This window comes from Prionailurus viverrinus, chromosome C2, assembly GCF_022837055.1.
Source record: "Prionailurus viverrinus isolate Anna chromosome C2, UM_Priviv_1.0, whole genome shotgun sequence".
Taxonomy (NCBI): Eukaryota; Metazoa; Chordata; class Mammalia; order Carnivora; family Felidae; genus Prionailurus; species Prionailurus viverrinus.
In genome coordinates, this window is record NC_062569.1 from 30,524,966 (window position 1) to 30,552,283 (window position 27,318).

The window sequence follows — 27,318 nt, forward strand, 5'->3', positions numbered from 1 at the left end:
ATGTAAAATTTGTGGATGGCATAAGACCCCATAAAACAAGACTAATAGAGTTGGGGAAAACAATTTGTACATAGTCAAAAGGTTAATATAAAATATTAATATGGGGCGCCTGGGTGGCTCAGTTGGTCAAACGTCCAACTTCAGCCCAGGTCATGATCTCACGGTTTGTGGGTTTGAGCCCTGTGTCAGGCTCTGTGCTGACTCTCACAGTCTGGAACCTACTTTGGATTCTGTGTCTCCCTCTTCCCTTCCCCTGCTCATTCTCTGTCTCTGTCTCTGTCTCTGTCTCTCTCTCTCAAAAATAAACTTAAAAAATTTTTTTTAATTAAAAAAATTAATATAAGGATTTCCTGCAAAGATAATAAAAAGATCGGATTCCAGTAGAAAAGTGGACAAAGAACAGATAATTCATAGAAGTAATGCAAAAATCTAGTGACCAAGAAAAGCTTATTTAACCTCCCTATAACCAAAACAAAATAAATATTTTTTTTGCTAACTGGCTTGACACTGATTTTTAAGAATGAGTATAATCAGTATTGGCAAGGATATAGGGCAACAGACTCTTAAGCTCTGTTAATGAGAAAGTGAATAGATATGGCCTTTCTAGAGGACAATTTAGCAATGTCCATTAAACTTGTAAATATATATAGCCTATAAAGTCCTGGATCATCTGCATTTCTGATTTTGATAGTCATTGCAGAATAGTTCTCCAGAAAGGTCATACCAGTTTGCATTTCCAAAGAACCCATCTTATAGGAGCAAATGTGCAGAAATGGTCATTTTGATGCTATTTTCAATGTCTAAAAATTTGAAATAAGCTAAATGTTAACCTATAGAGGGATGGTTCATCTGTGCCTATCTATACTATGAAATATTACGTCATCATTTAAGGTGGCAGATGAAAATAATGCATCTAATTTTGCTCCCTTCCAAATCCCTCTAAAACTGTAATGAATGGATTTTTCTTAATTTTGGTAATTTTTTTAAGAGTTTACTTATTTTGAGAGAGAGAGAGTGAGTGAGAGTGTGTGCAAGCGGGGGAGGGGCACAGAGAGCGGGAGAGAGAATCCTAAGCAGGCTCCATGCTGTCAGACCCTGATGTGGGGGCTCCATCTCACGAACTGTGAGATCATGACCTAAGCTGAAATCAAGAGTTGGATGCTTAACTGACTGAGCCACCCAGGTGTCCCATGAAAGGATTTTTTTAAGTGCAAGCCTACAAGGATAGGAAAAAGGGGAGAGGAGACAGCAGTTAAATTGTAAGGGGGAAGTTGGACTCATGGCGAGGAGGGGGGGTGCCAGGAGAGGGAGGGAGGAAGGAAGAAAGGAAGGGAGGGAGGAAGGAAGGTAGATGATTTTTGTTTGCCCTGATAAAGCCAATACTAAGCTAGTAGTGGAGAAAGTCAAGATCCAGCCTCATTTACACCACAGAATCTTCAAAAGACTCAGGATTTAGTAGTATTTGATTGAGAGAATCTTATCTTATGCAGTGATTGCCTATTCATATTTAAGAGTTGGGAACTGTCAGCGGTGCTTAAACCAGACTATGACCAGAGATTCTGTTGAGTTTAATTTCTCCTGAAACCCCATCTAACAGTAGTAGTCCTGTCCTTTCCTTACAAACAGCTGGGCATGTGTGTGGCATGCAGTTTTTATATTACCTTTCACATTCACTTATCTGAATTGTTGCTAATAAAATAATAAATTTGAGAAAAGTTCAAAAGATGCCTGGCAAAAGCAAGCACTATCTTTTTAAAAAAAGTATATTTAATGACATCAAACATCAGACTCTGGTTGGTCAAAATCCCATCAAGTCGTTTAAACTTCCTCTGGTTTTGAAGTTACACACAGTGTGAACATGTTGTATGTATTAAGAATAATTATTAGAAGGTTCCTGTTCGTGGTTTATCACCTAGGAAGGTGGAATTACTTTTACAAATGAATGTTTGGATTAAATAACTATTGTAACAAAATTAATTATCTTAATAATGAAAGCAGTAACTCTGATAAAATAAATTATATGCCACACTTAAAAAATTGACAGTAGTTTGTAGTTTAACTCCTGTATCCTGCAGTTGTTTTTTTTTTTTAAGATTTTATCTGGCATTGGCAACTTATTGAAAAATCTTGTAACTTACATCACTATTGGTACACAGATATTTGGATGCTGCATCTTAAAGTTTATATTTTAAATTCTGTTTGTTAAACCACTTTTGACCAGCTTATTTCTAGAAAATTCTTTACAGAAAAGACCAAGCTAAACATCATATTAAATTCCAAACAAGATTGCATAATTTTTCAAAATGTTAATGAAAGATTTTGTCATTAGAAAAAAAAAAACAAAAACGGTCCAGACTACTGTTTTTTCAGGTACTGTTTTACCAGCAAACACCTAGATGGAAAAGCAATAAAATGAATGATCTTAGAACCTATACCAGATCAGAGTAGGAATCTCCACCTTATACTTGCATGCAGCTCTACCACGTAGTTCATTTGATTTCACGTCCCAGAATAGGTGCCGATGTTATGTAAAAGTCCTGAAGAGCAGAGTACTTTTCAGAACCTTCTGCTCAAATGCCTTTCTTTGAACTAGGTCTCTCAGTCTTCTTTTGTAGATACTCTGGAAGAACCCATGGCTGCTATTTTCTTTTTCTCTTTGTTTCTGACTCTACTTGTAGCTTTCCTCCATCTGAGTTCCAGCCTTCCTCTAGCTCCGTAGGTATTCCTTGGCTCATCAGGGAAGCCCATTGTGCTCCTAATTACCGCCCCCCCCCCCCCCATTTACTGTAAGAGACAACACTTTTTCTCATAGGGGGCCAAACACAAGTATTCATTTTTTCCAAAGTAAAGCTACAGATGAACTAGTTATAACTGAAAGAAATGTAATTTCCTACCACCAGTCTCCCAGATCACAAATATTCTTATACAAATTATGTAACTCTAGCATTCTCTTTTATTAGGCAAAAGAGATTTCACTAGCAGACCTCCAGGAGAATTATATTGAGGCCTTAAATAAATTAGTGTCTGAAAATCAACAACTGCAGAAAGAGTTGATGGATACTAAATCTAAGCTGGAGATTTCTACTCAGATATGCAAAAAAAACCATGAGAGAATCTTTAAACCGACACACAGCAGAGCACCTGAGTTCAAGAATACAGAGTTCAAGTAAAATTTCTTCACAGTTTACTTAAAATGTGTACTACTGTAACTCTCGTTTGAGCACGATTTCAGACTACAGAAATTAAATCTTCCTCAAACGACTCTATGTCTGATTCTGAAGTACAGTGTGGACAAGTAAAGCTGCCATGAGGATAAAATGTGACGGGTGGTTGTATGGCACTTCCTTCAAGCTTTAGTTTCAGACACTCTGGATGCATGCATAAACAACATCCTTCCTCCCCCGAGCCTTTCCATGCTGCCTCCCCCCTCTGTAGCCCCACTTGTACCCTAAAAGTAGAAATTGGCTTTTCACATAAAGAAAGCTTCCTTTGTATTGTTGGTCAATTAATTATAAGCTGTTACCATAAGAAGTCAGCATTCAGTGAAAACCCACCTGGCTTCAGCTCTTATTCTATAGCTGACGTGTTTCCTACCTACCAAAGCCTCTGCCGACCCCTCTCCTCCACTGCCACCTCGACCCCAGATGATGTCAGGCACCCTGCTCATGCGCACAGTACTTCCCTCTGTCCTAGCACCAAACACACTTATGGCAGTTTGTCTCCGCGTGAGGGCTGAGGCCTGGCGGCGGGGGTTGGACGTTTGGGGCCTGACTGGATAGAAAGAGCATGTAGTCCAAGTGGGCTGCTCTTTTAGTAAATTACAGCCTTACTGGTTAGGCTATTCCTTTGTTTTTAAGTGAACTTCCTGCAGCGGTTCTGTGTTGAAAGAGAAAAGTTACTACAATGTATATTTGTTTTGTTTTCTAATCTGCTATCCAGGCCAACCCGTGGCCCGTACAGACACGATGGAGTAAAGACTGAGCGCTGCAAAACAGGTCTTCATTCTCCGAGACGACAGGCGTTGGATAGTATAGAGCCCATGTCCAGAGTCCTCAGCCCCCTGAGCTCTCAGATCAGCCCTTGCAGTTCCACCATCTCTTTGCCTTCTAACTTTCTGTGTAAAACTAGCTCTTTGCCTTCAGTGCTAGATACAAATGATGCCAGTTTTTCTGACACTGTCTCTGAGAGTATAAATGACCAGGAAGAGTTTATGTCTTCGGTATGGAAACGTTCTGATCTTATTAGTTTATTAAGTCTATTCAGTTTGATTTTATTTTTTATTTTAAGGGTAAAGCAGGGTGATGGTTTTCTGTTTTGTTTTGGTTTTTTTTTCCTTACTGGTTCTCTAGCTTAAGTACTCTATTATGTTCATGTATTTCTGTCTTGCAGTTTTACTCATGAAGACACATTTCAGCCATGATTACTTTTCAAAATACATCTTAGTTTTGAAAATTAACATAACCATTCATTTGTATCTTTTTTTTTTAGTTTGTTTATTTATTTTGAGAGAGACAGAGAGACCAGTGAGTGCAGGGGTGGGACAGAGAGAAGGAGACAGAGATTCCCAAGCAGGCTTCCTGCTGTCAGCACAGACCCCGATGGTGGGGTTTGAACTCACCAGGATCATGACCTGAGCAGAAACCAAGAGTTGAAGTCTTACCCAACTGAGCCACCCAGGCACTCCCATTCATTTGTTTTTAACCCTAATTGGAAATTCCTTTCCTGCCTTTTTCAGAGAGGGTCAATTTTGTATTTCAGAGAGGGTCAGTTTGTAGAGGGTCAAGGAATATCTCTGGATGCCAAGATGGTCGTGAGGCCTAGCCAGTGAAGAAGAAAGGAAGCAACTTGGGAAAGGGAGAAAGCGGGTGGGTGGAGGCGGAGGAAGGAACTGCGCCTGACGTGTTCAGACGTGGACTGGGTACCCCAGTGCGACACTCGCTGCTCCGTGTTCCTGCAGCCACTGTGCAGACTCCACCATTTGTCTGCGTTCTCTACTGAAACCCCTGCCTCTGGCCAGATTTTCATTACCGTCACCAGTTACATGGTCCTATCCCTGTGAAAATGCAGTATTTTTGACCTTTGCATATGCCAACAAGTTCATGGAAGAGTTTTCTTTTCATTGTTAAAAGAAGTCTCCACTTCACTTACATGTAATTCTGAGACCTAAAAACATCCTGAAAACTTTCTTCCTAAGTTTGGCAGCAAAACCTTTTTGAACTGAACTGATGTGCTAATATGTATAGACTCTTTATCCCACTTAGTATTTTGCTTCAGAAATATCAGTGTCTTTGATTATGAGACGTTACCTCAGACTCCACTAAGGTAATACAGTTGATCCTTATTTGTCACGGATTCTGTATTTGCTAATTCTCCTACTCGCTTAACTATTTAACACCCTGTTCAATACTTGAGGGATTCCCACAGTCATTCGTGGTCCTGTGAGGAGCTGTGAAAAGGTTGGATCCCCGCTTACACGTTCCCAGCTGAGATTGGTTGAGGTGGTGCTCTGCCCTCCTGTCCAGCTGTCACACAGAGGTGACCAGAGTGGGGACGACGTGGGGACAGCACAGTGTAGCTCAGGGAGCTCAGGCTCTGGGGCCTGGTAAACAGGGTTGGAACCCCAACTCTGGCACCCATTAGTGGGGTGACCTCTGGCAAGTCACTTCACACTTCTGCACCTCGTTTTCTCTTATGTAAAATAAAGAAAATGGATTCTACCAGGAGGAGTTGTTTTTAGGATGATAGTCTGTGTGAGATTGTGTGTGTATATATTTCCCCAAGGAGCAATGATTCTTTATTCACTAACTCAGTGTTTGAGGGGGCTGTATATAGAAAATAACGACTGCACGTGAGAATGGACTGTATGTGGTACATGTCCTATATTACCTTTCTAAAATCTGGATTCTGAAATACCGTGGTCCCAGGAGTTTCAGATGAGGGAGTGTGGACTGAGATTTTGGATGAGGGAAAGCGTTGATTTCACTTGCTGTCTAATCTGTTGTCGGTAGATTTTCTGTGCTTTAAAAACAAAGTAACATATTCAGATTTTAAAAGTGAATTTAAAATAACAGGCATTAGGTATATTCTCTTCTGAGGGTATTAAAGGATATATAAGTCTGAACTGAGATATTCTTTAGGCCCATAACTAACATATTTATGTGACACCTTACATTTATACAACTTGTGTCAGAAAGGAAGAAGTCTTATGTTAACATTTATGGAACAGCTGCTTTTTTTTTTTCAACGTTTATTTTTTTGGGGACAGAGAGAGACAGAGCATGAATGGAGGAGGGGCAGAGAGAGAGGGAGACACAGAATTGGAAACAGGCTCCAGGCTCTGAGCCACCAGCCCAGAGCCTGACGCGGGGCTCGAACTCACGGACCGCGAGATCATGACCTGGCTGAAGTCGGACGCTTAACCGACTGCGCCACCCAGGCGCCCCGGGAACAGCTGCTTTTTTACTAGTCCTATCATTAGGATAAAAACAAATTATCTCTTTGGAAGAAAAAGTATTTTAAGTCACCTTTTAATATTTCTCGTTAGAAAATGTATCTGAGAAATCTACTGTTCAACTTACATATGTCCAAATTTGTTTCTCCTTCAGTGTCCCTTGCCTGTGTCTCCTCTTGGTTCAATAGCTACCAGATTTTTGGAAGAGGAGGAACTGCGGTCCCATCATATTCTAGAGCGCCTGGATGCCCATATTGAAGAACTTAAAAGAGAGAGTGAAAAGACAGTGAAACAGTTCACCACCCTAAAGTAGCCTTTTTAAAAAATCACAAACTTGGAAATAAAAATGAACCCTGAAGAGTTGCTGTCACCCGACGAAGCAGCTTGTCAAAACATGAACATGTAAAAATAGCGAAGATGAGACATCCTAACACTGTTGGGAAGAAATCTGAAAACCTGATGCTTCTCTAAGGCATTTTCACTGCACTGGTTTGTTTGAAGAACTTTCTCCAGCAATAACTTGTAAGAATAAACCACTTTGCTAGACTTCTTTTTTTTCTCACATTACTCTTTATTATTAAGTGGTATTTTCTCTTAATGACTTCACTGTGAATAGCTGTAGACTAATTAAAATAAGGATTTTATGATACAAGTTGAAGAGAAATTATAGAAATGGGTAATGCAAGTATGGATTTCAGAGGCAGACTGATCCAGATTGATGTACCAGTGTTGTTGCTTCTGGCAGGTTGGGTTGGGAGAGTTTATAGGAGTGAAAGAATTGTGACAGAAAGCCCTGTCTTGCTCCAAACAAAGTATAAGAGAGAGGTGGAGGGAGAGGACAGGCTGGTTTTAGGCATGCGTGCCTGTGGAATGTCAGATGGAAATGCTTGGCATGTGCATTTCTGAGATGTTTAAAGCGGAGACAAAGATCTCAGGGTGCAGAAGGTGTTTAAAACCATGGAGAACTGATATGATCTACCAAGGAGGATGTGTAGGGAGAGGAGAGCAGTACGCAGGGCTGGGGGCCCTGAAGGATGCCAGCATCTGAGGATCCCAGGAAATGGATCAGTGGAGGAGCTAGAATGGGCAGCTGGAGACATCAGAAGGCACTGGCTGAGGGAAGGGACAGGGCTTCTGCGACTCTCCCCTCCCCAGTGCCCCTTTCCTCTCAGCATACAAACATCCTGTCATTTCCCCTTTCTTTAAAGCAAAACAAAACCTCAGTTCCCTGTGCCTTTCTGTCTCATACTCTGTATATTTCCTTTCTTTCACCCAAACAATTCTGGCAAGAGTTGTCTGCAGTGATGTTTCTGGCTCCTCACCTCCCTCTTAACCTCCTCCAACCCCACCTCCATCCCTACCATGAAACTGCTTTCTTGCTCTCGAGGTCACCAGTGATCTAATTAGTCCCTGAGCATCATTTCACACATTAGCCAATCCCTCTTCCTCTCTTGGCTTCTATGATCTGTCACTCCTGGTTTCTCTCCTACCTTACTGGCCCCTCCATCTCACCTGCTCTTCTGGCTTTTTCTCTTCCGAAGCCTCTCCTCTCCCTTCACCCCCACCCCGGGGCTTTGACATGGGTTTTCTCACTCAACTTCCCCAGAATATTCCATTCACTTTTTAAGCTTTTAAGAGCATCTATAGGCCAGTGACCCCTACATTCAAAGCTCATGTTGACTTCTCTCCAGAGATGCTGTCTTAGATATCTGACTCCCAGAGCTGCTTTACTCGAATGTCTCGTGAGCATCCTATGTTGAATTTTCACAAGAGAGAACTCTTGGTTCTCCCTCCTCCTAAGATTGCATGTCAGGACAGCTTCATGTCTGCCATTTGCTAGGAGTTCCCCTCATTTCCTTCTTCACCCACACCTCCAGGTCCAAGCCATTGGGATGTCCTATCAGTTCTGCTTCCCAAATCTCTCTTAGATGCAGCCATTTCTCTCCCCAGGGCCACCACCCTGGTCCAGACTAACCAATACTCCCTTCATACTACTCACCACTCTGAACTCATTTTGTTACTTGATTCAAGGACTTTGCCAGTCTGGTTCGCCGTGGGGGCGTCATCACCCAGCACAAGCCCAGCACTGTGGAAGTGCTCAGATTGTTTGAACCAACAGATAAATGTCCTTCCTTAGATGCACCACGTTTTCCCTTTGTGCCTGTGGACGTGCTGTCCCTTAGGTCAGCCTCCTCTTCCCAAACTCTTTCACATGCCCGTATTATCTTGCCTGGCAAAGACTTCCCACAGCCCCCGATCAGACTCAGGGAGAGCTGCTCATTTCTTACAGTGCCTTGTATGTGCCCTTCTCAAAGCACTGACCATACTGTGCTGTCTAATTTCTGTCTCTCCCACTAAATTGGAAACTCCTTAAAGGAGGGACAAGGTCCTGCCTCTATCCAGTATGCTGTCTTACACATAGTAGATACTAAGTGAATACTAGGTGGATAAAAATGGCTACTATTCTGGGCTTCATTGTACTCACCTGTAAAATGGGGATGGTACTTCATGGAGTTGAGAGGATTTACCGAAAATACATTGCTGAAAGGGCTTTGCAGACTCTAAAACTGATGCCCATCTGGATTGGTATGAGGGGATTTTTGAGTGTCAGACTGTCCCATGCTTCCACTTAAAATATGTAGGGTGCAACCCCAAGTTTCTATGGTACATGTTGACTAGGAGGAGCAAGGACAGACACTAGTCACTGGAGATGCATAAAGAATCATGAGGTACTATGTACACCCTTAAACTTATACTGCGTTGTTGGTTGAAGTAAACTGTCTAAATTTGTCAAAATGTTTGATTGCAATTTAATCTCTCAACTTCATTTTTCAAGAAGATATGCCAAATATTAAAATGTGTCAACTAAATTTGAGCTAGTTTCCTAACCCACACTTTACAAAATCTTTCTAGGATCAGGATGCTCACAGGAGATGAAAAGGTAAGGGTGCTCTCATCTACTTTTGGTGTTTACGGATGACGTTGTGTTGGGTGAGTTACCTCATTCCACTTGGCCGGCATTCCCAGTGAAGTTTGGTCTGGATTTCTATGCAGGTTTTAGCTGAAGAGGACAAAGTGGAGTTCTCACTGTGGGGAGGATGCTGCCTTTCAGTGGAGCCTCCTTTGATTTCAATGAGCCGAGGATGCAGTGGGTGTCATTGTTCCCACGTGATTTATGTGGCTTACCCAGGGTCCCAGAGCCAGGCTCTCTTTAGCAGAGGCCAGGGGTAGAGAGTGCAGACTCTGCAGGCTGGCAACCCTGTTCCTAATCCTGGCTCTACTGTTCACTGGCTGTGTGACCTTGCACAAGTTAATTAACTGCTCCATACCTGAGCCTTCTCATCTGTAAAACGGGAAGCAATAATCATGCATCCCTCATAGGGTTTTTGTGAAGATTAGTATTTGTAAAGTACATAGAACAGTGCCTAGCCTAGTAAGCACCATGAAAGTATCTTGTCAAGTAGAAAAAAACCACAACACTGTCTCTCTTATGTCTTCTCAACTTAAAAAAAAAATTTCTACCTTCCTTCTCCTACCTAGACACATATTGCTTAAACTGGGGTGATGGTAATCTGTTTGCAAAACACCCTTGAGTCCAGAAACTAAAAGTTACCGGTGAGAAAAATAACTATAAAATAAGTTCTGTCATTAAGAACATGCATAAACAAACAGGTGTCATGAAAAAGAGATTTGTTGACTTGTTCTAGAAACAGTTTGAGATCGCATGTAAAACGTATCAAAAAGAAACTGGAATCAGGGCAAAGGGAAAATGAAGGCCATCAATGTCCATTCACAAATTAACAGAATATCTAGTTCAGTTGCTGGGGACAGGCAGCAACTTTACCTCTGAGGTTTTTGTTTGTTTGTTTGTTTGTTTGTTTTTTTAACGTTTATTTCTGAGAGAGAGACAGAGCACGAGTGGGGGTGGGGGTGGGGGAACAGAGGGAGACACACAATCCAAAGCAGCTGTCAGCACAGAGCCCGACATGGGGCTCAAACCCACGAACTGTGAGATCATGACCTGAGCCAAAGTCAAATGCTAAACCAACTGAGCCACCCAGACACCTGAGTTGTTGTTGTTGTTGTTTTTTAAGTTTATTATTTATTTTGAGAGAGAGCACATAAGTGGGGGAGAGACAGAGACAAGGAGAGACAGAATCCCAAGTAGGCTCTGTGCCATCAGTGCAGAGTTAGATGTGGGGCTCGAACTCACAAACTGTGAGATCATGACCTGAGCCAAGATCAAGAGTCAGATGCTTAATTGACTGCACCACTCAGGTGCCCCTTACCTCTGAGTTTCTTAAGGGAAAAAGTGGGGAAGGAAACATTATGTAACAGCTTTATGGTGCTGACGAGATCAAAACAGACCATGGGTTAAAGAGAAGCACATCTTTTCTGAGTGCGTGTATGAGCCTTAGGAGAGGTCCTACAACATTTTTGTAACTGATAGTAATAGAATCTGCACAGTTTCCTTACAGTGCGCTTTCATTGTGGGCTGATGGCAAAGGCTGAAGTGCAATCAGAGACCAGTTCTAAGACAATCCCAGATGTGATGGTGTAAAGCTCTCGTGGTCTGGCCTGATCACAGGGGAAAATTTGGAGAAATGATGGACTGCAGGCCTTCAAAGCAATCTTCTATAAAAGCTGTTTCTTTACAGTGTGATTTTGATAATCTCACAGCCAGTTCATTCTTTTTTCCTCTGTGGGAACCTAGAATTTGGGCATTTTATGTCGTCCATTAAGGCCAGGTTCAAATCATTTTGACAATACAATCATTAGAAATAAGTGTACACTCTTCTTATGAAAAGAAAGAACCTTACTAAGGCAATGCTTGAATGGTGGAAGGTCCAGGAACTCCCTGATACTAAATGCAAAATAGACAAATTTGCATATGTACATTTTTCTCTCAGAGACTGTCCATCAGACTCTCAAGGATATCTGTGAACTGGGGGGGGGGGGGGGGGGGGAATCAAGAACCACAACTTCAGGGACTGGAATTTTCCCAGAATGATGTTATCTGGGAAGAGATACAAAATTTGCAGGAGCCTATCCCATTCCTGTTGGGGCTGGGGCTGAGTTTAAAAAAATTTTTTTTTTCAACATTTATTTATTTTTGGGACAGAGAGAGACAGAGCATGAACGGGGGAGGGGCAGAGAGAGAGGGAGACACAGAATCGGAAACAGGCTCCAGGCTCTGAGCCATCAGCCCAGAGCCTGACGCGGGGCTCGAACTCACGGGCCGCGCGATCGTGACCTGGCTGAAGTCGGACGCTTAACCGACTGCGCCACCCAGGCGCCCCATGGGGCTGAGTTTTAAAGTGCAGCTGGATAGTCATTAAAAACTCAAGCTTTTCTGACAAAATTATGAAATTTAGAAGTTTTGAGTTCGAGAGCGAATGGCTAAGCAAGAATTCTTGAGATGTTTTTCGTGCAAAAGTTGATTTTATTATAGCACGGGGACAGGCCCCATGCGCAGAAAGACCTGCACCAGGATTGTGAGGGGTGACTACGTGCTTTTTAATTAGTGAGGTTAGGGATAGCGTAAGCCTCTAAGGAGTTTGGAAGCAAGGCTATCAGGACCTTGAAGGGCTAGCCGCTGTTAAGGTTACTTTTAGTCTTTAATAAAACAAACATTAGGGCACTAAGGCAGCCATGAAGGTCATGCTGTGCGTGGTTCAGGTGTCAGTGGGTTGCAAGCTAGAAGGAGACTTAATTTTGGCTCCATTTCTCTTGCCTTTGTTCTCATCATTTTCAATAATAAAAGGACAGGTAACCCAATTTTAAAGTGGGCGAAGGATCCGAATAGACATTTCTCTAAAGAATATATACAAATGGCTGAAAGCGCATGAAAAGATGCTCTACATCACTAGTCTTCAGGAGAATGCAACTTCAGAAGAATGCAACGCTATGTGAGATAACCACTTCATAGCCGCGATAGTACAAGAGATGGACAATAACAAGTGTTGATGAGGATGTGGAGAAATTGGAACGCTTCTGTGTTGCTGATAGGAATGGTGCAGCCATTCTGGAAAAGTTTGACAGTTCCTGAAAAAGAGTCACCGTTTACCCAGCAGTGCCAATCCTAGGCACGTGTCCAAGCTCACAAGAACACAGGTCCACACGGAAAGTGACACATGCATGTTCACAGCAGCGTTACTCATGGTGGCCAAAAGTTAGAAACAACCTGAATGTCCCTCAACTGATGAGCCGATAAACAAAATGTGCTGTATCCAGACAGTGGAATATGTTTGGGCGTAAAAAGGGATGAAGCATTGCTGTCACAACACTGATGAACCTTGGGAACATTCTGCTATGTGACAGAAGCCTGTCACAAAAGACCACATACGTATCATTTCATTTATATAAAGTGTCTATGATGGGCAAATCTCGAGAGCCAGACAGTAGGTTGGTGGTTGCTAGGGGTGGCGGGGAGGGGGGGAAGGTGGGGGAGGTGGAAGACTAAAGAGTAAGGGGTGTCTTTTGGAGGTTATGAGAGTGTTCTACAATTGATTGTTGCACAAGTCTGAATGTAACAACCAAAAAACTATTGAATTACATGCTCTATCTAAATGGGTGAATTGTATGGTATGTGGGTTATATCTTAATAAAGGTGTTGCCCAAAAAAAGCCTTCCTGATGCATAGCAATGCCTAAAAAATTCAAGTTTATATTCAGAACACATCACAGCACAATGCATGCCAAAGTTTCATGTTTTCTGCTCTGCGTGCCCATTCAGGAGTAACAGTGGTAGCCTTCTTCAGAGAACGGGTGACCAAGCTCTGTCTGCATGATTGCTTGTGAGTGGAGGCAGTTCCTCACTGCCAAGATGATGTGAGTAAGGGCTTTGCCGCAAGCTGGGCATGCTGCAAGCCTCCTGCTCTCCCTCCAGGGGGTGGTCTTGCGCTGCCTGTGAGGGGAGCAGTTTCCAGGATTACTGAGGGTCCTGGCAGCAAAGTCCCTAATAATCAGCCAGGCAGCACTTTTTGGCTACGTATCTTGTATGGAGGGGCTACAGGAATGCTTGGCACGAACTTCAGTGGTGAGGAGGACTGCGTCCAGAACGTTTCAGAGAGTGCTACAGACCAATGATGGGGAAGTGTGTGAATATGGGACACGTGCACTAAGACTGCTTGGCAAATCCTCCAATAGCTCTCCAAGCATGACTGGGAAAAACAGAGAAAGGAAAGCCAGATCCATTACAGAAACCTCTTCATTACTTCAGCTCTGGAACACAGATCAGCTAAGACTGTTTGACACTAGTTTGCCCAGTGCTTTTGTGGAACAACCACTCCTTTGGGAGGCATCTGGTGTGGCTAAGCTAATTGCCAGTTCCCAGAGTTGTCCTAATTCCCATGGCACTGGCTTTGGGAGGCAACGAGGACCTCTCGGGATTCCGTCTCTTGGATTTGTCTTAGCCCTGTTGGATAACATGCCAGTCCCTGAATCTTTCTGCAATCTAGAACACGTTTCAGGTCCTCAGCCCCAAATTAAATGCTACAAACAAGGCAAGAAGTGTTTTCTACCAATTAATTTTAACTGTGGTGGAGGATATAGCCTGCTCCCAGCAGGAGCATGTACTCCCAACTGTGCAGGTCCCCTTACAACCCAACAGAGTGGTGGCTGGGCAGGAGCCCAGTGGTTTCCCCAGTGATCCCCCTCCTGGCTGACAGCCCAGCGTGGAATCCTGACCTGTTCGTATTAACAAGTCCTGGACCGTGAGCGAAGGATAGGAAAGATCCTAGGTAGCTGGTATGTTCAGTGGGCTACCTCCTGCAAAAACTTCCATTTGTATAGTGAGAAGGCATCACCTGATCTTTTTATTTTGCTCCAAAAGGTCTTAATACTATCACTTTTTAATTTTTTATTTTTTTGGATTTGAGGTACACAAATGTGTTTTCTTTTTTTAGTGATTTTTTTATTAACTTGTTTTATTTTTTATTTTTTTAAATTTACATCCAAATTATTTAGCATATAGTGCAACACTGGTTTCAGGAGGAGATTCCTTAGTGCCCCTTACCCATTTAGCCCATCCCCCCTCCCACACCCCCTCCTGTAACCCTCAGTTTGTTCTCCATATTTATGAGTCTCTTCTGTTTTGTCCCCCTCCCTATTTTTATATTATTTTTGTTTCCCTTCCCTTATGTTCATCTGTTTTGTCTCTTTAAAAAATTTTTTTTTCAACGTTTTTATTTATTTTTGGGACAGAGAGAGACAGAGCATGAACGGGGGAGGGGCAGAGAGAGAGGGAGACACAGAATCGGAAACAGGCTCCAGGCTCTGAGCCATCAGCCCAGAGCCTGACGCGGGGCTTGAACTCACGGACCGCGAGATCGTGACCTGGCTGAAGTCGGACGCTTAACCGACTGCGCCACCCAGGCGCCCCTGTTTTGTCTCTTAAAGTCCTCATATGAGTGAAGTCATATGATGTTTGTCTTTCTCTAATTTCACTTAGCTCAAGGCCTTCCAGGTCCATCCACGTAATTGCAAATGGCAAGATTTCATTCTTTTTGATTGCTGAGTAATACTCCATTGTAGATATATATATATATATATATATATATATATATATATATATATATACACACACACATACCACATCGTCTTTATCCATTCATCCATCGATGGACATTTGGGCTCTTTCCATACTTTGGCTATTGTTGATAGTGCTGCTATAAACATGGGGGTGCATGTGTCCCTTCGAAACAGCACACCTGTATCCCGTGGATAAATGCCTAGTAGTGCAATTGCTGGGTCGTAGGGTAGTTCTGTTTTTAGTTTTTTGAGGAACCTCCATACTGTTTTCCAGAGTGGCTGCACCAGCTTGCATTCCTGATTACTATCACTTTTTTAAAGAACACCAAGCAATTCCAGTGTCTTCTCAGGCTAAGCAATTCCCTAAATCCATATATTTCAAGCTGTTTTCCAGAGATCTGAAATTTTTCAGTGTTAATACATGTTCCGTAGAAATATGCCCAAGCAGAATGAGAAATGCTGCATATCGTATCCCCTAGGGCCAGTATAGAATTGGGAGAACTCTTTCCTTCACTGGCCAAGATCCTTCCAGCCCTCCAGCTCTCTACCAGTGCGTCCTCTATTGCTTCCCAAAGCACTGGGAGCTGGTGACCTTAGGCACTTACAGTTCTCAACCTTTTGTGTGCCAGGGACTCCTGTGACAGAGTGGTGAAGCCTATGGACACCTCAAAATCATGACTACGTGCATAAAATAAAACACATAGTGTTAAAAGGAAAGCCAATTATTTTGACGTTCTGTTATCAAAACCTGAGACAAAACAGATTTGTAACACAGTATTCTGTATACTTCTTTATTAACTCATTAAATAACAAGATTGAGTGGCGGGTCTGGCTCCTACTATGCTTTCAAAGCAGTGACTCATGAAAATCATGTTTTGAGATGTCTACAATAAGTGTAATGAGATATAAAAATATCTGTGATTTCTACTGGAATAAAGCTCCAGGTACTGGTAGCTGCTGTGGTTTATGGTCTATATTCTTAATGGAATAAAAACTAAATTTCAGTTAGAGCTTACTGAGAATTAGGATGTCAATTTTTCCCATCCAAGTTCATGGACTCCTAAATTCCATCCTTAAGCACCTTGGTAGGGGGTCTGTGAACTCCAGGTTAAGAATGGAGAGGCTTAGGAGCACCAGGTGGCTCAGTCGGTTAAGCGTCTGACTTCGGATCAGGTCATGGCCTCATAGTTTGTGGGTTGAGGCCCCACGTCGGGCTCTGTGCTTACAGCTCAGAGCCTGGAGCCTGCTTCGGATTCTGTGTTTCCCTTTCTCTCTGCCCCTCCCCAGCTCATGCTCTCTCTCTCAAAAAATAAACAAACAGGGGCGCCTGGGTGGCGCAGTCGGTTAAGCGTCCGACTTCAGCCAGGTCACGATCTCGCGGTCCGGGAGTTCGAGCCCCGTGTCGGGCTCTGGGCTGATGGCTCAGAGCCTGGAGCCTGTTTCCGATTCCGTGTCTCCCTCTCTCTCTGCCCCTCCCCTGTTCATGCTCTGTCTCTCTCTGTCCCCAAAATAAATAAACGTTGAAAAAAAAAATTTTAAAAAAAATTAAAAAAAATAAACATTAAAAAAAAAAGAATATAGAGGCTTAGAACTTTATAAGGTTTACCTCACACCTGGTCAGTCTTATTCTTTGTGAACACACACTTGGGTAGAGGGGGTACTATTTGTACTTAGTATCCCTGACTTACACAAGGAAACTTTTTTTTTTTTTTTAATTCATGGCATACCTTTAGGCATCTTGGAGAACAAGTGTTATTCATTGGCAGGCCAGAGCATCACACCTGGATTATTGGGGTGCCTGGAGTCTTGGGAGCCCTCAGAATTTGGGGCAGCCAGGTCAAGTCTGGGATGGGCAGAGCTCCTGGCCTGGGGCTCCTCAGAGGAGAGCTAGGTTTGGCCATGTAGCCAATAGTCCCTAGAGGTGACAAGCCCAATGAGTGATGTGTGGGATCTTGGGCTTGCTGGATGTGACCAGGGAGCAGCTGGACCACTTGAACATCTTTGACAGAGCTGCAGAGGGTGCCACTGCCTTCTGTAGACATGGTGCTAAAGGACACTGGGGGGGGCCTGTGCTCTGTGTGCCCAACGAGAATTTTGCATCCCAAGTGGAGCCACCTGGGGACTGCAGGGCAAGAGACAGGTGAGGGGTGGTTGACGTAGGGGGGCCTGGTGGTGTTCTCGTGGGTGCAACCCTGCAGCAGTCTCAAATCTCTGTCTTCACAGAACAGTCCAATAGTCTGAAACTTTCTGGAATCTCAAGACCTGTATCTTGGACTCTTGCCCTAAATTAAATACTGCAAACAAGGCAATTATTTTCCAGCAATGGTCTGATAGTTGTAGCTGTCTACTGGTGTACCCTGTCACTTCTTATCACAAGCTAAGCTACAGGTTGACGGCTCCAACGAGAAACAGAAATTGTCCAAATTAGCATTTCATGTGGTTAACACTGGGTCTAAAAGTGTTTGATTGGATTCAAGTCTATCCATAATATTACTAGAAACTTCAACGTTAAATTTGTCAAGAAAGGAATTACACTTAGAGTCTTGAAATACAATCTGTATTGTTGTAATCTTCAAATTGTTGTAAAGAGCATTATCACTACTTGGCAAAGTTCCTCATCAAGGTCTGTATGAAGAATTTAAAGACATTGTTAATTCAGAATGCCTTGATCAGGAATTGCGCATAATGGTTTCAAGAGTAAGTCCTTATATAGAAAGTTAAAGTCACAAAAGAAAGCTCAGGGTTTTCATTAAAAATTTTTTAAAAAGACCGTATTAAGTCATACTAGATCATATAAATCATATAAATTCAATGTCTTCTAATATTTGCATTTTATCTTTATCATCATTACATATTTCAGAGAAAATCGATGAATTTTGTCCCATATAGACACCTTTAAATCCTCTCTTGTTTACCCCAGAGGGTTGTACAAATATTACTGTCTATGCTTTTTATGTGAAGTCTTCTTCGAAATGTTCAGTCATGAGATGAGAGGGCCTCATGGCGGAGCCTGCCATGAGTTCTGGCACGTCATGGGCCTGCCCCTCCTCCTCTTCCTTTATATGCCTCAGCTAAAATATTTCTGCAGTTAAAATCTATTTTGATTAATGGTTAAATATACGTGAGCTACTCAGATGACAGCTCATCCATTTATTAGTTCATTCGTCAAACATTTAATCAAGCAAACCCCTCAACTAGGAGCCTGAGCACCTGCTACTCCCTGCAGGTGCCAGCGCAGGTGACACAGATCCCAACTCCCTTTGCACTCCCAGAACCTGACAGGTGTGCCTGGCGGCCTAGTAACACACCTGCGCCCTGAGCACTTTGTATCTTAAAAGTGCTTAAAGATAGCCCCAGTGCCCAGGGCGATGGGGCCCAGAGAATGGAGTCTCAGAGCAGGGGGGAGCACCTCAAAGCCAGCTCACCACTTAGCAGCTGTACGCCCTTGGGCAGTTTCCTCATATGCAGAGAGTGGACTCTGATCCTTACTCAGCAAGGCTGTCAGGAGACCAGGTGAAAGGCTGAATAGGGAAGAGGACGGAAAAGCTGTAGATGGAGCCTTGTAGGTAACACCAAAGAGGGCAGCTGTAGGAAAGCATCCACTCAGGCATCTGACCCTGGCCTTGGGGTCTGGGAGTCAGAGGGGCAGGTGTGAGGCAACCCAGACAGCCAGCTCATCCAAAGGAGGGGTGGGGGCTGCATTGCAGTGCAGATGCTCACAGACTTCTGGAGAAATGCTGGCCAATCAGATTTCGGTGTGATTTTCCTGATTTTTAAATGTTGGCACTGATTAACTTTTTTTTTTTTTTTAAATACTGCATGCTGAGCAGTTTTCAACCTCTGCCCACACCAGTATTGGGGTGATAAGGATGACCTGGTACCAGGCTCCATTATCCCTGGCAAGGCCCCTCAGAAAGGGGGTAGCAAGGCAGCAGGAGGAAGGGTCATCTTTCTTGCCTGCAGGGCTCCCGGGGAAACTGATGCCACGGAAGGTGGCTGCCCGCCATGTGTTCCATCCTTAATGGAGAATGGGGCTCATCTTGCAATAGAGTGGACTTCTTTAAGAGTTAAAACCAGGAGCACCTGGGTGGCTCAGTCAGTTAAGCATCCGACTTCAGCTCAGGTCATGATCTCATGGCTTGGCTTGTGAGCTTAAGCCCCATGTCAGGCTCTGTGCTGACAGCCTGGAGCCTGGAGGCTGCTTCAGATTCTGTCTCCCTCTCTCTCTGCTCCTCCTCCAGTTGCATTCTGTCTGTCTGTCTCTCTCTCAAATAAAAATAAACTTTTAAAACAATAAAAAAGGAGCTAAAACCATAAAACTTGTAGAAGAAAACAAAATCTTTGAGACCCTGGTTTAGGCAAAGATTATTATTATTATTTTTTTTAATGGTGGCACGGATGATTTCTTTGCCCCTGAATTTAATGAATGCCAACATTTCAACATACATTCTTCAAAATTACATAGAATAAAAGACTACTGAAAATGTCTTAGTTTTGGTCTAATTCCATGCCTTTCTTCTGTCTCCAAGAAGCAAGTGCTGTCCTAGTGATGGTGTTAACATCTCACAACTATATTTTTGTATTTGTTATATCTATATTTTTGCTCACCCACAAAGAATGCACAGCATGACTTCATGTAGTATATAATCTGTATGTCCATATGCTAGAAACAATTAGAAAATGTACTTTAAAATTTATGCCATTTACCACATCATGAAAATACACCTGTAAATACCTAAAAATATATCTAACAAAAGACATTACTAAACACAAAATCTACTAAACATTACTCCTGAGAGAAAGGAAGAATTTCCTACCTCAGCCTCAAAATTGGAAGATGGAAAAGATGGGCGGGGCTAGAATGGCAGGAGATATCCAAACACAGTGTCTAATGCAAATCAGTACTTGACCTTTACATTATTATGACCCTGTAAATACCCGCATATAATATATACCATGATTAATATGACTTTTTTGTACAATATTTCTTCATGAAATTAGTATTTGCTTTGTTTTCATCATAGCTTTCACCAAATAGTCCTGCAAACTCCTCATTGTCACTGTAAAATAGCCCCAGTACCTCGGGTAACTGATTTAGTGGTCCCATTTTATTTTTTCCTGTGATATGCCTCCTGGACTGGTCTGCCCTCTTCCTTTCTAGACCGTGTCCATCCTCATTGTCATGCAGCTGTTCCCCAGATTTGTCCATTACCATCCTCCTGAGTACCCCCCTTGTCCTCCCTTTCTGTAGGAGCTTCCTGGTCCCAGTGCCCACTGTTCTTGGCTTACAGGAGGAAGTGGTAATGCCTTATATGTCATAATCTTGAACATCACACACTGTTATTTCTGTCACATTCTAATTGTTAGAAGAGAGTCACTAAGTGTAGCTCCCACTTAAGGGGATGCAGATTAGGCTCCACCTTAGGAAGGGAGGAGTACCAATGAATCTGTGGAAGTATTTTAAAACCACCACAGGGGCACCTGGGTGGCTAAGTCAGTTGAGCATCTGACTCTTGATTTCAGCTCAGGTCATGATCTCAGGGGCATGAGACTGAGCCCCACATTACGCTCCACACTGGGCATGGAGCCTGCTTAAGATTCTCTCCTCTGCTCCTCAAATGTACCTCACTCTCTCAAAAAATAATATAAAATAAAATAGTAAAAAAATAAAGTAAAACCACCATAGATGCCATTTGCAAACTCTGTGTGTCAGTGTGTGTGTGTGCATGGGGAGGGATCCTAGAGGAATCCCTAGAGGTCTAATAGGGCCCTGGTCCTGTCACTGGAGACCTTGGATTGGTTAGTTTTCTCAAAGAAGAAATGTTTGGAGGGTATAAGGCTGGCAGCCAGGGGCATTATGTGGGATAAGGGCTTGGGGTGGTCTCACCATACAGTATGCAAATCGTATATATTTTCTAACCATTACTTTTCTTCATGTGGTTTCAGATGCACTGGCAGGCTCTCTTGAGTGGGAGATTTTCCTTTTCTTTCCCTGTCTTTGGACTCTCCTTCCTTGTCTAGGTAGATTACAGCTGTTCCAGCCAACTCCCAGAAACCCTGGATGAGCTGGGTTTTGTACCTGGTGGCTCAGGATGCCTGCCATCTAGTGATCTTGGAAAATTCTAGGTATGTTCATGGACCAGGGGGTGGATTGGCTCAACTGCTTGAATTTAAGGCAGTTACCTAGAGGGAAGGTCTTTTAACAGAGCTGTCTAGGAAGGGAATAGCTGTTTCATGGACGGGTGAGCTCCTGGTCTCTGGAAGATTCTAGGAGAGGTAGGTGGCCAAGTGGTGGAGACAGGATTTCTGCTCTTAGAGGCTAAAATCAGTGATGACTAGGATTTCAGGAGGAGCCTGGGACGTTTGGATTCAACACTGCACTGGGAACAACACATGGCCCTTTAATATCATCCTCATAATGCCGAGGACACCCACGGTGTGGCAGTGATGACAGCTGACACTCACCAAGCAGGAGCTGTGTCAGGGGCTCTTCTGTTCACTGTATTCATGTTACCTCATTCAGTCCCCATAAGAAACTTGCATGCTGAGCGCTTTGATTATCCCTAGTTACAAGGAAACCAAGACAGGGAGGATCAGTAACTTGCCGAAAGCAGAGGGAAGTGGCTGAGTTGAGACGGCACCCAGGGGGTTGCGTTCCTGTTATGCCAGCCTGACGTTGGCAGACCAGGTCTGAGCTACAGGCCTTCCCTGGCCTTGGGCCGGCCAGAGCTCAGTGAGAAGGGCTGTTCAGCTAGCTGCAGAGCTTCCCCAAGTTGAACCAATGTTTACAGAAAGAAACCACGGCTTCGATCATACATTAATGGCTCCCGATGGCGCAAGACAGCTTTCAGTCAAACGGGACCAGCAGCTAAGAGGACATCTTTCCAGAAAGAGGCCCATTCTCTTCTTTTTAAAATGGACTTTTAACGCTCTTGCTGAGCTTTAAAAATTTCAAGTGAAGCTTTTACTGACAGAGTGGATTTCCTCCTGCAATCAGGTTAACGTGTTCTCTTCACTGTGTTTCTCCTGGGAGGTGGGGAAGGAGATCCGGCTGCTGAAGAAATGGAGGCCAGAGGGTTCATGGTGCCCACGTTTGCCCAAGTCCCAAGGGCAGAACCATCACAAAGGATATGGGCAGGGGAGGGGACAGCCTCTAAATGCCTCAGGCGTCTTGGCTACACCTAATTTTTTTTATAGTATAATAAATGTTAACTTTCCCATCCCCTTGGTTTCACGTACATACACATACAGCAGCCAGTGTTCAGGGAGCAATTTGTAATCCTGCAGTTGTTTCGATTTAAATAAACGTCTCCCTGTTTTCCCCTGTCACCATTCTTTGTCCATGTGGGAGCTGCCAGGGGCCCTTACATCTGTACTTCATTAATCATGTGGCCCAATTGTTCTTGGCTGTTCAGGGCTGTGGCTGCTCCTGTGCCCTCATGCCCCAAGCGTCTGCACAGTCCTGTCTGCCACCCGGGGCAGGGCGCCACGGCCTCCGTCCCTGCACAGCCGGGGTGCAGTGATGTCTGATTCCTTGTGTCAGAGAGGCAGTCAGCCATCCCTCCTGATGGAAACAAAGCAATCTCTGCGCAAGCTGAGGACCATGGGTTCCTTGAGAAGAAGGGTACTCCTCTGATCGATCTGGTGTCCTGATGGCTTCCTGGTGGCAAACAGTGCGAGCGCTCCCGGCTGGTGGCAGTTTCTGTCTTCCTGTAAACATACATTTCCCTCAAGGCAGAGACACTTGCTGCTGGGCATGTATTTTATACTCAGTTGAGAAAAAGAGGGAAATGACTGCTCTGGATGTTGTAACTCAACAGCCTTTTTGGTCAACAGCCCTGGAAATAAATCCAGTGATCTAGGAATTCGCTTTTGAAATGACAAATTGATGTTTACTTCAGAAACTTACTGATCATTTATTCCAAATGCAGGTGTCATTTAATCATGACATGAGATGAAACAGCAGGAACGTCCAGCCTGGGCTCCTTCTTCCTGGGGTGGTGTATACCTGCGTGCACTTGCGAGCTCCAAGTGGGTATGTTGGGTGGCATCTCCCTGGAGCCCAGAGGCGTCGGGAGGCCTCCAGACCATCCTTGGACCTACGGTTGGGCAGCTGACTGGTTGTTAGTGGGCTAGTTGGCTCTGTTGGGATTGGTGTGGGGAGGGCTGCAGATGCCTTGAGCTATATTTATGTGCTACTAAACAGAAGCACTGAGCTTAGGCTATAGAATCTCCTTTAAATAGGGTCCTGGAAGGGGAAATCTGGGCCAGGATCCACAATTAGGGAGAGGAAAGGCAATTCCATGAAGCTATTCATGGACAAAGAGTCCTGACCACCCCCTGCCACCCACATTCACACACAGGGTGACCATTTTTCTCTTGTCAAGCTGATGCCCTTTGTTTGAGTCCTGTTCTGTGGAATATGCATGTGTTCTCTTTAGAGCCTCAGAAGTAAGTGTGGGCTGCTGGTCTTGGTAAAAAATTCACCCACTTCTTTAAAGACCACCATGAACTACCTCCCCCACCATCCCCAGGGTGGTCATTCCAGTATCTCCCCTGCCTCAGGTTCCCAGCCCTTCCTGGGGTGTGGCCCTCCCTGAAAGCATCTTGGGTTCTCCTCAAGTTCAGGCTGTGGTGTCCAGAGCTGGGCAAAAGGCATGGGGCCAGTCTTGGTGAATTGGAAACATTTCAACAAATGTCAGTGAATTGGTTACTGGACTGCTGAGTTACGTTACTTTGCTGGTCCTGCCTTCATCTTTCCTCTCTGTTTTCCCAATGAAACACTTGCCCAGCATTTATCAAACCACTATTTTGTGCCGTGGAGAAAAACCAAAGTATCTGTGTTCAAACAATTCATGACTAAGTGTGTGGAACCTCCAACAACCCCCACAATCACATAAATCACGTAGAAAGTACCTGGTTAACAGATGAGCTGAAAAAGTGCTAAGTGGAACAGGGAAGGTGGGCAGATAATTCCACATGAGATTGGTTAGTGGGAAGGCTAAGGAAGGGCTGACAAAAGATCTGGGGTTGGTTTGGATCCCTGAAGACCAGGCAGGGCTTCTCCAGAGAGAGGGGGAGGGAGGGGAAAGAACAGCATGTGTAAAAAGTATGGTGGAGGGGGGGTGGGCGTGCAGTGCCTGGGTGGCTCAGTTGGTTGAGCATCTGACTCTTGATTTTGGCTCAGGTCATGATCCCAGAGTTGTGGGATCAAGCCTGCCCACTGAGCCTGGAGCCTGCTTAAGTTTCTCTCTCTCTCTTTCTCTCTCTCTCTCTCTCTCTCTCTCTCTCTCTCTCTCTCTCCCTCTGCCCCTTTCACCCATTTTTGCCCTCTCTCTCTCTTAAAAAACAAAACAAAACATGGTGGTATGAGGGTCCATGGCCTGCCTGGTGTTATGTAGTTAATTTTTGCAAGAAGCATCTCATGGAATCTCTAGCTAAAGTAGAGAAAACATTGTGAAGCCAGAGTGCGTGCTATAGATTGAATGTTTGTACCCCTCCCCCAAATTCATGGTTGAGACCAAATCCCCAAGATGATAGTGTTTGAAGACGAGGCCTTTGGAAGGTGATTGGGTCATAAGGGTGGAACCCTCATGAATGGTATTAGTGTCCTTATAAAGAGACTCCAGAGAGCTCCCTTGCCCCTTCCACCATGTGAAGACACAAGGAGAAGAGAACCATCAGGAAGTGTGTTCTCACCAAACACCAAATCTGTGAATGAGTTGATCTCAGATTTCCTCCAGAACTGTAAGCAATGAATTTGGATTGTGTTTTTTTTTTTTTTAAGAGAGACAGAGAGAGAGAGAGAAAGAGAGAGAGAGAGAGAGAGAGCGAGCAGGAGAGGGGCAGAGAGAGGTGGGGACATAGGATCCAAAGTGGGCTCTGCACTGTCAGCAGCTAGCCTGATGTGAGGCTCAAATTCATGAACCGCGAGATCATGACCTGAGCCAAAGTCAGATGCTCAACCAATTGAACCACCCAGGTGCCCATAAGCAATGAATTTCTGTTGTTGATTAGCCACCCAATCTGTGGTATCCATTATAGGAGCCAGAACAGACTAAGACAATGGGGAACTGAATCTTATCCCTTAGACAATGGGGAGTCGTCGGCAGGTTTTAAGTAAGAGTATAATATGAGCAGATCTTCTGGCTTTAGTGTTGAGGTTGTCCTGGTTGACAGGATCCAGGAGGCCAAGGAGGAGAGGGAAGGAAGAAGCTGCCTTCTATCAAATTGGTCCACAGCACCTTGAAGGTGGCTCTTGGAGAATGCATTCCTCCTGTGCAGAGACAGCCAGACATGGAGCCCGCCCCTTTGACAAACCCTTTGGTGGCATTTCACCAATGATCGCTGGATCCCAGATGGCTTTGGAATCTTCTGCCCCCCTCCTAGAACCTCCACCCATTCTTATCTGAATCCTCCTTGGCAGACACAGAGGGGTGCTGCTCAGATTTCCCTTCAAGAGAGAACTTGCTGATTATCTGCAAGGCGTGTATTGTATCAGATAGTTTAGAGCTTCCAGTTGGCAGCGTCTTCATTGTCCGCCTTAGCTTTTAGACATTGTTGGATTCAAGTTGCTGATTTGGGGGGAAGATTTTTTATATCTGTGTTGATGAGAGATATTAATGTGTTGTTTTCTTATAACGTCTTTGGTTTTGGTCTTATGATAATGCTGGCCTCAGATGAGTTAGGAAGTAAGCCCTCTGCTTCTATCTTCTGAAAGAGATTGTAATAAATTGGTATACCTTCTTTCTTAAATGTTTGGTAGAATTCGCCAGTGCACCTATCTGGCCATGGAGCTTTCTTTGTAGAGGGTTATTTATTATTGACTCAATTTCTTTAATAGATTATAGGCCTATTTGGATCACTTATTTCTTCTTGTGAATTTTGGAAGATTGTGTCTTGCAAGGAACTGGACCATTTGCTAGCCTAAGCTATCAAATTTGTGGGCCTAGAGTTATTCATAGTATTCCTTTATTATACTTTTAATGTGCATGGGATCTGTAGTGATACTCCCTCTTCCACTTCTGATATTGGTAATGTGTCCTTTTTTTCTTAGCTATCCTGGCTAGATGATTATAGATATTATTGATCTTTGCAAAGAACGAAGCTTTTGACTTTGCTGATTTTCTCTGTTGATTTCTTGTTTTCCGTTTATTGATTTTCGTTCTTTTAAAATTATTTCCTTTCTTCTGTTTCTGTTGCTCTTGTTTTTCTAGTTTCCTAATGTGGAAACTAATGTAAATTGATTTTAAGAGTTTTTTTCTTTTCTAATATGTGCCTTCAATGCTCTAAATTTCCTACTAAAAAGAGCTTTTGCCGCATTTCTCAAATTTTGAAAAGTTTTGTTTTCATTGTCATGTAGTTCAAAATATTTTAAAATTTCCCTGGAGATTTCTTCTTTGACCCATTAGCTATTTAGAAGTGTGTTGTTTAATCTGAAAAAAAAATTGAAATTTTCCAGTTCTCTTTCTGTTAATGATGTCCAGTTTAATTCCCCTGTGGTCTGAGAGAAGACAGCACATGATTTCTGTTCTTTTAAATTGGTTGAGGTGTGCTTTATAGCCCAGAATGTGGTCTCTCTTGGTGAATATTCCATGTGAGCTTGGAAAGAAGGTGTAATATGCTGTTGTTGGGTGAAGTAGTCTATAGGTGTCAATTATATACAGTAGTTTGTGGGTGGTGTTGAGTTCTACTATGTCTTTACTGATTTTCTGCCTGTGGATGGGGTCCATTCTCTCACTCCAGATGCAGGAGGGGATTTTTCTCTGATATGCCTGGTGGGACCCAGTGGAGATCTGAGAGATAAAACTCAAAAAAGTATGGGGGCCCTGATGATTGGGTCCCTAGAGAGTTTTCAACTCTCAAAGTTGTCCACATGGAGCCCCAGCAATTTGTCAATTACAATTCAGGTTGTCCCACCCAGGCAATGCTTCCCATGGAAGTTTCTGCTCTGGTGGGTTCTGATTCTCTGTACCACCTGTCAGTCTCTTCAGTTTACCTTGTGACATGACCTCACTTGTCCTACAGACATAAGAAGAGCCGTTGATTTTTCAGTTTGTCAGCTTTTTACCTGTTAGGAGGGAGTGATGGCTTCGAAGCTTCTTACATGCTGGATCAGAAATCATATGTCTGCCTTCGCTTTTGAACTGAGGCCAAGCTCTTTCTGAGAAGCCCCCAGCCAGTGACTGAGCAGACTAGGGTCTGGCCTGGCCGTTTCTGCACAACAAGGGACTCTTCTGTTGTGTTGTCTGAGACTTGGACCACTGCCTGAAGTTATCCCTGCCTGATCCTGCTTCCTCCATTTTTATCTTTTGCAGGTATTACCCTCTGATACCC

General features: G+C 43.7%; 1 protein-coding gene across 10 annotated transcripts in view; it reads left to right on the forward strand.

The window, feature by feature from the left end:
* Nucleotides 1–21,059, forward strand: part of CEP63 (centrosomal protein 63) — a 79,472-nt gene extending 58,413 nt beyond the window's left edge. For 4 of the 10 annotated variants that reach the window (XR_007155531.1, XR_007155530.1, XR_007155526.1 and 1 more), the window contains 4 exons: nucleotides 2,961–3,166; nucleotides 3,940–4,219; nucleotides 6,606–6,973; nucleotides 9,365–10,369. Coding sequence is in view for 2 of the 10 variants with exons in the window: in XM_047874370.1 (XP_047730326.1) it covers nucleotides 2,961–3,166; nucleotides 3,940–4,219; nucleotides 6,606–6,764 (645 nt within the window). In the remaining 8 variants the exon portion in view is untranslated. Of the gene's footprint in view, nucleotides 1–2,960; nucleotides 3,167–3,939; nucleotides 4,220–6,605; nucleotides 6,998–9,364; nucleotides 10,370–12,215; nucleotides 12,857–20,928 lie in introns of those variants that run through there. The other 6 variants (XR_007155527.1, XR_007155528.1, XR_007155532.1 and 3 more) reach the window with 6 other exon arrangements.
* Nucleotides 21,060–27,318: the final 6,259 nt, after the last annotated feature.